The sequence below is a fragment of the Trichoplax adhaerens genome, genomic scaffold (genome assembly GCF_000150275.1).
Source record: "Trichoplax adhaerens TRIADscaffold_2 genomic scaffold, whole genome shotgun sequence".
Lineage (NCBI taxonomy): Eukaryota > Metazoa > Placozoa > Uniplacotomia > Trichoplacea > Trichoplacidae > Trichoplax > Trichoplax adhaerens.
This window is the reverse complement of record NW_002060944.1, coordinates 3213301-3227801: the sequence shown is the minus strand read 5'-3', so window position 1 is coordinate 3227801 and position 14501 is coordinate 3213301. Positions and strand designations below refer to the sequence as shown.

General features: G+C 32.3%; 1 protein-coding gene across 1 annotated transcript; it reads left to right on the top strand.

Moving 5' to 3' along the window:
* Positions 1-3818: 3818 nt before the first annotated feature.
* TRIADDRAFT_53243 (uncharacterized protein) lies at positions 3819-9523 on the top strand (the record flags this gene model as incomplete). The annotated part of the gene is made up of 8 exons (XM_002109850.1): positions 3819-3880; positions 4828-4859; positions 5145-5180; positions 5716-5756; positions 5811-5966; positions 6330-6875; positions 6964-7120; positions 8634-9523. 8 exons carry the CDS (start codon positions 3819-3821, stop codon positions 9521-9523), a joined length of 1920 nt encoding a protein of 639 aa, XP_002109886.1.
* Positions 9524-14501: the final 4978 nt, after the last annotated feature.

Genomic DNA, 14501 nt, shown 5'->3' with positions numbered 1-14501 from the left:
ACCTATTCAATATTGCACAGCTGTATTATCTATTTTAGGAACATATTACCTTATACATTTCGTATATGAAACTAAATTCTTATTACCTTATTTTTATATCAGAACCAATCGGCAATATCCGCTGAGAAAGGCCTCAATTAGCTTCATGTTTCTTTTACTTTGATTTTCCTCGTGTAAAGACTTCATAATTGATTGCACATAAACAGAAACATTTGTGGGGAAGTGCCATGACGGTAGCCCATTCCCATATGAAAAATTGAATACATAATTAGATTAAAACTTAAATAAATATTATAAAATTTAATAATTTACTATCCAGGTAACAAAACATCCTAGCCTTTCTTTGCTGGAATCATGGCGATGAAATCTGATTTAATCACCTGTTATCAATTCGTGTATTTGGTCCTTCGTGACATTTAAGAAGTTGATAGGATACTATTAGCTGATGAAAAGTATCGTAATTGTTGACAGAATAATGTTACTATTAACTTTCTTTTCGTTTAATATTATAAGATATCAACGAATAGAATGACGAGGAGTAGAGAATTTCTTTAATAAAGATAATTAATAATAGATATCTTGATAAAATTCTTTCAATGAAATAGCGTACTGATTAACTTGATTTGGCGGAAAGAAATTAAAAAGCTTCATTTTGAAATAATCAGTTACTACTAAAAACCAACAAGATACAAATATTTATTTATTTAGCTAAAAATTATCTCGAGTATGCTCGTACGTAATAATCTGACTAAGATTTTGAATGGCATTTTCAGCAAGAATCAAAAGTTAACGAAAATTTAACGAGGGCGCGTGTTCATTAGATAGATTTTAAAAAAGAATAGTAATTTGAAATAGAATTCGTGTAATGCCGGTGTTGGTGTTTGATAATCACTTTTAATGGGTTTCGAATATTACAGCATATTAAAATTGAATACCGTACAGTATAATTCACCACCTTTAACCCAATCTATCACGGATATGGCAGATCTACAGGTAGAGTTAGCCGATCGCAAAGAATCCACAACACCACAATTTGGATACTGTATTGCAATTAAAACTTGATCCCGGATAGGAATTATGCTACTTGACTAAGCTAACTGTAGATTCCACACTTCAGACATTTTTTGTACAGGAACTATAAATAGAGTGTAAATTCTACCTAGACTAGACAAGTGTTCTAATATTTTATTCATGAGAGTCTAGTCACAAAACTCAAAGAATTTAATTAGTTTTTGATTATAAAGGACGGAGCAGGTCATTTATATAATCCTTTCTTGATGTCGACATTTGCAATCAGACAATCAATACACAGATTATTCAGAAAGGCCATTTAAATGCATTATCAATTAACTTTCTCACATTTCGATTCCACGACATTTTTCAAGTATTTTAAATAAGCTATTTTAAATAATTGTTACATAAAAACTCTTTGATGTTAGTAAATAATGAAGTTGTGGCTGTAGCTACTAAGGGTAATTATTAAATTTACTCCATATGTACGTTTGATATCTTGCGTACAGAAAAACAGATTATATAGTTCGATTTCATAGCAATGCGTGTAATTTATTACACGACAAGATGAAGCTTAAGTAAAGCGAAAAATTTTCAAAGACTCACTATTTAGTTAGCAAAATGGTTTAGTAGTTTTCTGACTAGATCAGCTTGAAAATACTATTTTTTGAAATTAGTATGCCATAAAATTGCGATGAAATCCGGCATAAAGGTTTTATTATATGCAGTTCATAAAAGGCATATTTCACGTTATCGTGCTATATTAAATTAACCAATAATGTGGCTACTTTTAAAATTGAAGCCAGTAAATCTTAAATTATACTGAATGGAGCTTGAATATCATTTTAAGGCGTAGTAAGTGAAAAAAATATTGCCAACAAAATTCGCTAGCGCGGCACATGACTCATGATTAGTATATTATACTATCATATCAGCTTTACTCTTTAAAAATGTGAATAAAAATTAAATTTTTTCTTATAATCCTTAGTTAGTAGACTGAGGAAAATGTTAGTCTTTGGAAGTCTTATTGATTCAGTGAGTAATCGACGTATATAATTAAGCTAATGTTGATGGCTTGTATATAATTGAGCTAATGGTTATGACTTGTATGACTTGAAGTTAGCCAATTTATACGATAATGTAATTTAAAATGGTTCATAGCAGGTAATTACTATGGGTTAGAACTTTTATGGCCTACAAATAATAATAGCAGCTTTATGACTAACAAAAGATTAGCACATATTAATAATTTCAAAAATACTTAGGTTTACATACCGTGTTTACTAAATGAAGTAGACAACATATTTTAGAAAGAACCATATTTCGAATTTTCAGATACGATCTACTATAACTTCTAGATGACGGTATCAATCTTTACGAGCAGTATACATAATCTAGAAGATGGCGTAAAGTTTTCTTACAGATATTGTTGCCCATAGCATTCTAAAACTAAAATGTAAAATAAATTTCATTAGTCATCTCAAATTAAGAAACTCAGTAACTATAAGGTCATCGAAATTCTGGAACAAATCTAACCAAATACTTCTAAGACAATACGAGAATTTTGCCCTTCCGAAAAGATTTCTAACATGATTGAATTCAAGACGATAATAAAGGAGACATAATCATAATGCATTAGGGTTTCAAACTACATGTACTACCTACAAATATTAATAGATGCAAATTTCTTACAGTTGTAGAAGATTTTCTGCAATAATTCAGGTGATTAGTATAGTTGCCTTTATTGTTCGAGTTACAATTTCTTATGATTATCAAATTAATCGCTGGATTATTAGGTCATTTAGGCGTGGCATAATGAAAGATATCCAGGTATCTACTGTATATTTCCCTAAATTTAAATTTAACCTTGTCGCGATTATTAATCAACTAGCCGAGCTCACACACCCAGTTGTGCCTAAAATATGTTGTACATATATATAGTCGTAGGTTCGCTTAGATAATTTAATATACGTATAATTTACATTAATATGGCGAATTACTCTCAAAATGGAGCGTAGATATTTTCGATTTAAAAATCAACGGTTAGATGACTTTGATTATGGGTTCATTTCAATAGGTCAGTATAAGATTCTTACAGTACTTTTTACCTAAAGATTTCTTCATGTAAAACGAATAGCTCTAAGGTAGTTATTTCTGCAGAGTACTGATTTTTAAAATAGTATTCGTTATATCGCTAAGGGTGGCCACTGGGCCTTTAAATTTTGATTTGATGTAATACTCTGATGAAAATTGAATAAACCTAGAATCTTTATAGAGTTTTCTACACAGCCATTTTGATTGTTTACATTTTTTTATAACGGTTAGCTTTGCTTGCATACGCAAGCGATCCTTAGACACATTATAATGTTTGGTATACAGTAGAATTGACCACAGTACTAAAGACATTGTACCGCACTGTCGATATCTTACGGTACCTGCTAATCTTAACTTGGTATGTCCATCACCGTACATTAGTTATCATAATGTGCTTTGGACCATTAACTAATCTTAATATAGCATTTCATCCGCGAATGCATTATTGAAAAGTAGTATTCTACAAGCATAGCTCTGAATATAGTAGTGCCTGGCTATTACCGGGATATATATAGTGTCGAATGGTAATACTATCTGTTAATTATTAACAAATAAGTACATTATCGTAAAGCGTCAGCAAAGCGACGTGAGTTTGTACTAGTTTATATTAATATGGAGAATTACTCTCAAAATGGAGCGTAAATATTTTCGATTTAAAAATCAATATCGGGAAGCCCGCTATAGCATCTTAGCGCATTTCAAGTTGAAATATAATGACATCGACATCAGATGGTGACGTTTCCTTTAGATATAGCGGTGATCTTGCTGCATATGGGTACGCACAGTAGCAGACTGCAGTTAGCAGTACAGCACAGTCCCGGAATATAGTAGATTTCAGTGCCATATTTGCTATTTTACAGTAGCAGTAGATTCGAAGCTTGTATTCCAATTCTTTAGCAAATAATTTCATCCACTGGCAGTCTCCCTTATATTGATCACACTCTGCATAAAAGGCTTCTGCTTTTAGATGGATATGTGAAAGTAAACAGCAAATATTATGATTTTTACTTTAGTAAGTACCAAGCCAGATGTTATCTGTACTGTACACTGGCTGACAATCCGGAATGTAAATTATAAACTGCAGCCGGCTATCTAAATTCGAAGTGTTATTTACTAATCATCGTACGATTTACATACGTACATATATGGCTATCTTTGATTCATCGTATTGTTTATCAATCCTTATATGGCTGTCATGTAATGTTAATGTTGTCCATTCTAATGTCTATAAACTGCAGCAGCTATTATTGTATTCGCTCTTCATTCTGGCTCCGTGTGGATATATACGATTACTACGTAATGTATGCAACTCTTGTAAATGTACTGTAGAAGTACTATAACTGTAGTTTTCTGACATACCTATTTGCTATTCTCCTACTTCTTCTAGCAAGTTTCTGCTAGCTGCAGTTTAAATTGTCACGATATACAATTATAACTTTAGTTTACAATATAGTTTTAAGCAAGCATATCCAAAAAGTGATCAAGAAAAATTATTCGCTTATGATTAACAACCTGCCAATACTAACGATTTTATATGAACTACGAAGGATACAAATAAATATCGCTTAAGGATATTGATAAACTGAAAGACTGCTGTGATGATAAACAACGCATCTTCGAATTCTTAAAAATATTGGAGTCCGGCAGTGATGACAATTTCTATCAGTTTTGCTGCCTCATAAAAGAAATTAATGTACCATGTATCCATAATCTTGGCCGAAGGTTGGAAAGTGAAGCTTACTCCTGGAGAGAGAGTAAGCTTATTGTACATTGACATTGACTACATATCATGATTTTATATTTCCTACTTACGTTATTTCTTAGATCTTAATTTTCAAAGATAGTACACTAGTATCTGAATGTAGGTAGTAAAATCTCAATTTTCCATAAAATAATGCTAGTAGTATTAGTATTGTTAACTATACTCAGTACAAGTTTTGTCTACCTTAAATATATACATAAATTTATTTAAGCTTTATTGAAGTGCTCTTCAATAAATTATTTGAATAATATCTTGAACTCATTTTATACGAAATTAGATCAAGAAACCGATAAAGAAGCGCCACCTAAGAAAAGTATAGTGATCACATTTTAATGCCAAAAACTATTAAAGATGCGTAGTACAGTAAAATAATATATATCTTACTGTAAGCAAATAAATCTTAGCAGCTCTAATGACACCTTAGTAAACAACATTAATTAATCGTGCTACTTAATAAATAGATATTGGTGGAATAATTAGCACTTTCTAAGTAATTAAGTCTAGACACAAATAATAACTTAGATGAGTTCATTAATATAAATTCTAAATTATAACATGTTATAAAATAACATAGAACCAGCTCCGTAACACTATATTGTCGCATTTATTCATTAGAAATATATAGGTTACAATCCTGTTAATAACGAGAAAACTAACTTCATGCAAATAGAGAATCGACTGCGTAATTTCCGATTTCACCCTACTTTTTTCAAAGATTATATTATGGCGGCATATAGTTTGCAAGAAGTTAGGGTATATAACAGATGAGTTAGATTAAATATTTAATTTTGAGAGAAAAATGATAGTAATTAGGTGTAATCGAATATTGTGCTCGTGTATACTCGTAGATTTGGAAATTAGCGATAATCAAATACTGCTTACAAATAATGTAAGTAGATAGTATTTAATTGATGACCGCTTTATTAATATATTATTATATTAGGAATTTAAAGTTTACAATGTTGATAAAAGCGAACAAATCTACCTTGTCGGAAATAGTCAACAAGGAGACATTAATAATCAATTCCATCATTTGCAATTTTGCCCTGCGATGCCCAAGTGTTCTATGGTGATGACATATGGCAGTCACGAAGTTAGGGTATGTAGGAAATGAATTAGATTAAATAAATAAACTCGGCTGCGAAAGTAATTGTGAAGAAATGCGATCGAATATTATACTTGCATATATACTCATACATTTTGGAGATTAAAGATAATCAAATACTACCTACAAATAAGCAAATATCATGCGAATACGAGATAAGTTCTTGTAAATGGATTATGAGCCAAGGCAATTGCCAGCTCCTTTTTTGGTAGAAAAAATACAAGAGTTCTGCTGCTAGAGCTGAGAATACAGGAAACTTGACTAGAAAATGTTATGTAGAAGTAAGATTTCAGTTACTGTAAAGAAAATTAAGTAATGATATATTCTTTTATTATAAAACTCAATGGATATCAAAAGTTTGTATTGGGGAAATCTAAAGTTATGGAATTAGAACCATGGTTTTGTCTTCTATCAATCGAAGTGCCTGCTTGCATATATAGCAAAGATAATCATTATATTCCTACTGACAATTTTGAGCATGGCCTGGAAATACGCTGTATTAACTATATCAACAATAATGCTGGATTTATAATTTTGAGATACAAGTCGTATAAAAATGACTTCAAGGGCGTACTCGGTCTGATCAATATGAATAAAGATGATATCGATAGCAATGGTTACTTTACTGAATTTTCAAGTCGATTTCAGCCGATATGGCATGATATTGTAGACAGCGATAGTATTTCTGTATCAAATATCCAGAAATTTGCTGAAGATAGCGATTATAGTACTGAATCAGAAGACGAAGAATCCTTGACAGACAGCGTTTCTATTTCTATATCAAGTGACCAACTTGGCGAACTTGGTACAGAAATACAATTCATGAAAGATAGCGATTGCATTTCCGTATCTAATGACCAACAATTTATCGTTCTTGATCCTGATTTATGTACAATAAGCAAGGTGTGCATTAAAAACTTGTTTATTGCCATATTTCTGCCTCTATCAACAAATTTAGTATTATTTATACAACTCATTCATTTTTCTTTAGATAGTCGTATTCAGGGTTGAAAATGGTCTAGTCCAATCCTATACAAGATTACCATGTCACGATCGGTGTCAAGTTGTACGATTAATTCCCAGCACTAATCAACTGCTTGTCTTTGAGTACAAGCATAAACATTGCATATATGAATACAGTTTACAAGGTAAGTTACTTGGATATATTTCAATTGGACTGATAGTAGTGTTAAATTCTTGCTCTTTATGATTTATTTTAACGAACCAAGGACGTAATATCCAGTGGCATGATATCCAAGATTCTGTAGAAGTACAGAATGTTAAAATACATAAGTGTAAAGATAAATTTTCACTAGCCAATCGCCCAAGGAGCACCATGGAGACACTAAGTGTAGATTGGCTTGTGTTAATGACATTCTCCTTGCAGCTACGTAACTAAGAATATTGACGATAGTTACATACTTGAGGTAAAATTATTATTCGGTATAAAGTCATTGATCGTCCGTGTCTCATTTCTCAGTATTTAATATTGTACCTTCATTAAATATGAACAGATACATAGCTGTGAATACGAGACCTTTACAAAAATATTTCAGTACTCTCTAGAACGAGATTCTGTATGGCATTTGTATATATATAGCATATACACAACCCGCGGGGCCGAGCATTATCGCCCAAATTTTAAAGTAGCTTAGAAGTGTACCTTAATTTTTCCGTACAAAACGTTTAATACCCTCTATCTGAATATAGAGATTTCTATATATAATTTAGTATATTGTACATTAAATTGCAATAAATTTGAGAACCATCAGGCGCTAGAATATGTAGCGGATCTCTGACTTGCAATACTCGTACTCATACTGAATTCATAATACTGTACTCCAAATAAATGTTGTCGTCTCTCGGAGCCTGAATTATTGCTAGATATTCTATACCATTTCCTGTTTCAAAGCGTTGTACTGAATTTCATACTTCTGTATGATATAAATATTTCAGAAAAAGCTTTGGTTTTTCAGCTAGCTATTCACTCTAATGAAAATTCTCTATCAATGGACTACAATGTTAAATAAATTCTTATGAAAGGAAAGACAGAATTAATTCAGCTTGTTATACTTAGTATTGACGTCATCTTACGTAGCATAGCAGCCAATAGCGAATCTTGTAATTATTTTCTTATATTGCCCATCAGGCGTTCGAGGCCTTCGATGCATAGCAGATTGAGTCCTTCGATATCACAGCAGGTCAAATCAAAGTCTAAATTTCGTAAATAAGATTTTTAAGTTAAAAAATACACTGCAATAATGAACACTTAAACAGCTTATAATGACCATTCTTGTAATAATACCTGTTCTTACTTTATAAAGATTAAGCACTATAGATTCCAGAAATACTGTAGCCTTTCACTGCCCAATTTTCTTACGCACAAATTTCTAATAGCGTATACTCTTCTTAGTGAAATCTGAACGTAATCCTACCTCTCTTGTTATAAGAGCTCCTATGATATAAGATACTTTTCTTATAGGAATAAATTTCAGACAAACAGTAATTATATCGGAACAACAAGATTATGGCCATGACTCGGAAACAGTTCCTGCCTTCGAAAATTTCAATACTATCCAGGGGCAAATTCTTAAAGATTTTATGATTATGTGTATAAGAAGATTTATTGAAAATATACATTATATACTGTTATTTCTAAAGATGATAAAGACGTAGACGCGGATAAGTCTGTTCAACACTTCCAGAAGACTATTTCTGACTTTCTCAAACCGACTATCTCTTTCCTCGAACCAGAAATTGCATTATCGGTGTCCACAGGGGATATTGGATTAGTACTGTTATCCTTTGACGCTTACGAGGTCAAAAGCAAATCTGCAAAGGATAAAGCAGCTAAAATAACTAATGCTTTACTACCATATCATAAAGTAATTCTTCCAATAATGTCTTTAATCGTGTGCGATGTGTGTAGAATGTTGGAACGTCAGATTATTGCGCTTGGACAGACTAATTCAGTTGGTAATTTGCAAATTTTGGCCAATACCGTTATTCATAGAGTTCTGAATTACATATCAAAAATTCAAATCTACAAAGGCCAGGAAACTTCTCTTATCGATATCGAAGATTTAGCCAGAAAATTCGTCGTTGGCGTATTCGAAGGAGCGTCAAAGAAATCTTCTAAACTATTACTGATCGAATATCGTGAAATGAAATACGAAATTAGTTGTGGTACATTGTTAAGCTATGTACCTGTTATCAATGACAGCTTAATAGGTGAAGGCAAAGCATGCGATCGAAAAGATGCTTCTACAGGTTATGAAAAAATCTGGGGCTATCGAAATTTATCATTGCTAGCTGATCCTTGTTATGGCTACAAAGCATCCAATAATTTTAAATCAAATTCAGAAGAGTACGAACTGAATAGACTAGATTTCGATATCCTCAAAAACTATACGAGCCAAAATCGATTATGTAAGATAAAGGATTTCGAATCCTTGCGTTGCTATTCCCTGCAAATATTAAAGTTAAGTCTCTGCGATAACAAAACGGATTCTGGTAAAGATGGACCGAAAGATACCCCCAAAATTACCTAATAAATTAAAAGACTAGATTACGCCCACGATGAAATTAAAATTGTTTTACGACAGCTAACAGAGTGACTAACAAGAAAAGAATTAAAAGAAATGACGTAGTATAGGGTTAAGATTTTATTGTAGTTGTTGAATATCTTTAATATACTCATATCCATTCTAATTTGTTCGTAACTTAGAGAACTTTATCAGCCTTTCCCAATATATCACAAATATAATTATCACGTTTAAATACTTATGGCAGCTAGAGTTTTCGCTACTTTTGTAGTCCTTTGCTATTATAGGGACTATCATGGTATATGGTATAACGAATTCTGTAATCTTATTCTTTGTATGTGTTCTAAGTAAAGCGATAAAAACTTATGTCTATATATGAGAATAAAATTGTATGATTAGTATCATATTCTACGAAATTGAAATCCAGATTTGAATTTTCACAAACATTTCTTATATATACCTTTTATTGCCAACAGCTCTAGATGTTCGTATTATTTTTTAAGTTATATCTAATTCACATCTACATAATATGTTAACAACAATAGCTTATCTAACAGCTATACTACAGTCATATATAATAAAATTGAATATTTGGCTATGGCTGGATACAAATCATGGTTGTTAAACGACAAGGAAAAACTAAAATAAAACAATACAGTTTAAGAACTCGTTATTCAGTTAACAAAATGCTCAAGCGACGCCACATTCAGGTGTTATTGATCTAGTTGTAAAGGTTTCTTCGAACTTACACATATGTAGCAATGTAATTATAATCTATAATTTTATCTTTCAACTTGATTAAAGTAATAGCGAAATCTATTTAGTAAGCCTAGCGATATGCTAAGACGTTGAAGCGAAGGCGATAATTATATTTAATATTGTGTAGTAAAAAGAAAATGGAATTTCCATCGAGCTGACATTAGTATTTCCTAGTCCATTATACATGAATTTTATAGGCCAGATTGTTCGAATAGTATACTGTAATTTGGAAATGGGATGGGCAATGGGCATTTCATGAGCTAAATTATAGACTCTCCGTCTTTGTAGTCATTATTTCGAAATCATATAAGAATATGTAAAAGTTTACTTGTATAAATCTTATATAATCTGTTGGATTATATAATAATTATTAATAGGTATCTAGCCGACGAAGTTGTATATAATTTGTTGAGATTTAAAAGTTCAGTGCGAGTAATTACTACCAGTGTTGTCCTTTCTTGATGTCGATGTTAATGTTCTATTAGTATCAATATACTCGTACAGATGATTCTGATGGGTTACCTCTATTGAATACCCCCAAATTTTCACATCTTCATTTTACGATATGCTACAGCCTGTTAATGGATAAAACTTATAAAGATATTATTCTGTTAGCGATGCATGTTTTTTATTGAACTGTGACACGTAGAAAATCATCCTGTAGAATTTTAATTTAGTTTGGTTGATAGCTGTACCTAGGAACTAGCTGTGCCCCATTTTGCAAGCGAACAGAAAAATTTAATGTAGTGAACGCAGAGGAGAAATGTTTGGTCTCGAGTTTATTGATCATTGTAACTAAGCAACTATCTAAGTTAACTCCATTGTAAATTCTACACCTTTGCAGTCCTGATGCTGAATGTAGTGTTTACTTCTAAATACGGTATAGTCTATTTTTAGTAAAAGTCAATTTCCACTAGATTGTAGCATAACTCTAAATATGTATAATTTATATTAACAAAATACTCTGTGGAAATCGCTTTGAATCTAGCTGAATTATATCGTAGCCCTGTCTTAACATAGAAGTAACATATTCTTATTAGTCATTTATGATTTCCTCCTGCTGTGCTTCATACATTATAAAAGCTATCTTCTTTCACCTATCTCGTTAGTTAGTTCTGCTAGTTACACGGTAAGCTTGCACGCTTTACCTATGCTACATTACTATAGCTATTCGACTAGTCACGTCGTTATACTCGCTGTAATCTCATACGGTTTTTCCTTTGCACTAATTCCAATAAACTCTATTCCTCTACTAAATTAACTCTGGTAATTTACTGTGATCATGACGAATCCACAATCTTCCGAAACATCACACTGAAACCATGCAATAAATATTATTGGCAGACATTGAAGCATAACGTGGTGTTTAATTGGTTTGGATTTAAAAAATTGAGTGCAGTAATAAATACGGATATTGCACTTTCTTGATATCGATATTGATATTCTCGTACTGCTAGCGTATTCGAGCGGATCATTTAGATTCAAGGCTTTCTCATCTCCATTTTATGGATAGGAATGCATTTTAAGAAGGTATTATTTTGGTATCGATGTACAGCAGTTGTTGAATTGTGATATATAGAAAATTATCATGCACTATTTTAATTTATCGTTAGTTTGGTTCATAACTTTATACCATTTTGTAGTAAGACCAGAAATAATACGGTACAAAGCAGTCAGATGCAGGTAAGGTATTTTTGCCGCCAAATTTATTTATTACTTTAGCTAATCAAATCTATTAAATCAATTTGCATGCAGTACACATTGAATAATGAAGAAGCTGACGATTGGATGGAATGCAATCAACAAAGTAATTTCGTTAACTTGGCGATTGCAAAGATTGATTGGCTCATTGGCTTTGCGTGATGATTTGGATCATCTACCACGGCATAACACCATGGAAGAAGTGGAAAAGGATGAAGCCATTGGTCAATTTTGGATGATTTGGAAATTGGAATAACCATCATGGATGTTGGATGATGATTGTGGAAAGATCGTCAGCTCATTCTCAATTTTACATGCATTTTTTATTTTGACTGAAGATATTGATTGTGGTCCATGTTACTGTCCTACTTTGATTGAAAGCGTACACTAGTGAATGATGATATAAATTTTACTTTATTATGATTGGTACAAGATCGAACTGGAGGAATAGTGTCCATAATGTGCCACTGAGGTGGGTTAGCCTTGTATGGATGGCGCTTGATTTGAAAGAGACTGTCGTTGCGAATAGAGCTGTCCATTTGAGTTGTATAAGATGGCCACCGTCAAGAGTGAGGATGGAGTGATCGAGCAAAGTCATGGATTCGTGCAAGCGCAAGAATGATTCTACTACTTGATACCAAAGTGATAAGTGGACAGATTGAATTCTCCAGTAAGATGGAAAGGGCACATTGCCAGCCATTAATATTTTGGCCGCCAGGTAACGCCAACGTCTTCACCGTGGTTACGATTATGGCGTCTGTATCCGTTATGTCTGCAAGCCGCTATGGAAGGTTCGCTGCCGTTGCAACGGGCGTTATCAAACCAGATTGCATCATTTCTTCTACCATATTTAGCACAACACTGATAGGATTTTGCATCACGAAAGCCAAGTTGCCCGCAGACTACACGAGCATTCCTGATATCGAAACTGTCATCGCACTCTATACTCCCATCTTTATTTGTAAAAGACTTCCAAACGACCTCTGTCGCTAGTTCCAGAAGCGAAGCGTAGACGAATGGAAGGTACTATAGACTACTCAAGCACAATGTCAAGGATGCTTTAGCCTAGATTGAAATCGACCATGCCTCGTTTCAAGTAGAATGCAATGGAAGAGAGCGACTTCTACAATACGAGTCGAATAGGGCCGTAGTCGCTTACTGGATACAGTAATTACAAGTCCATGGTCGATAGATTAAGTTACCAAATGATGGGATTAAAAGTAGATTGACTATTGCTGAATAACTTTAACCAAGCGATATTTACTTTGTTTATGTTACCTGATGATAGACCTAAAATATATTCTTGTGCATTCTTGATAAATACTGGATAGAGCTTAATCGAAAAAAAGTATTTTGCATCTTCATGAATTATGTGAGATATAGAAAAACTTAGATTTCATTTCGTTTCTAATCTTATGATTTCGTCGTAGAAATGAGCTTTTCATAAAAATTGGCTTCATAAAACGTATTATCATCTGCCCTTGATAGAATAATGTTGCTTGATACATGAGACTTTAAGCGATATAGTGTAAAGATTGCCATAAGGTAAATAATTCTCCATGAATACAAAGTTACCATAGATGATTTCTTTTAAAGTCTATCTGGTTTCTTCTACTATATTACTACTCGATTTAACTCTACAATACAGTATCAATTGGAGGCATAGTTTTATTATTACATCTTGCACATATTTTGTAGAAATCTTGATCGATTTAGATTGCTATCGTAGTCGTAAAATAGATTAATGCTAAAGAAATTTGTTTTGATTCAAAGCCTCAAGTATTCTTTAATTAGAAGCCATTTTAATTTAGTTTGATTAATAGCTGTACATCAATTTGCAGCGAAAAGAATAATTTAATGTAGTGAACGCAGATAAGAAATGTTTACTCTCAACTTTAAGTTTATTGTTATGATACAGCCTTTTAGATAGGAATATACTTATAAAGATGCTATTCTGATAGCGATGCATTGAACTGTACCTGTAGAAAATCATCATGCAATATTTTAATTTAGTTTGGTTAATAGCTATACACCATTTTGTAGCTGAGAATAATTTAATGCCGTAAACGCAGGTAAGAAATATTTGCTCTCAAACTTATTGATCACTTTAGCTAAGCAAATATCTAAATTACCTCCATTGTAAACTCTACGCCTTTGCAGTCCTTATGCCAAAGCCATACATTAGATATTATTGGCAGATATTAAAAAGCATAAAGCGGTATTTAATTGGTTTAGATTTAAAAATAAAGTGCTAGTAAGGAATACGAGTATTACCCTTTCTTGATGGCGATATTGATATTCTCTTGCTACTAGCATGCTCGAGCAGATCATTTACATTCAAGAAAGTTTCATCTCACTTTTATGGATAGAAAATTAGGAATGCATTTTATAAAGGTACTATTTTGGTAGCAATGTAGTTGTTGAATTGTGATACGTAGAAAATCATCATGCCCTATTTTAATTTACTGTTTGTTTGGTTCATAACTTTACACTATGTTGCAGTAAGACTAGAAAATAATATGGT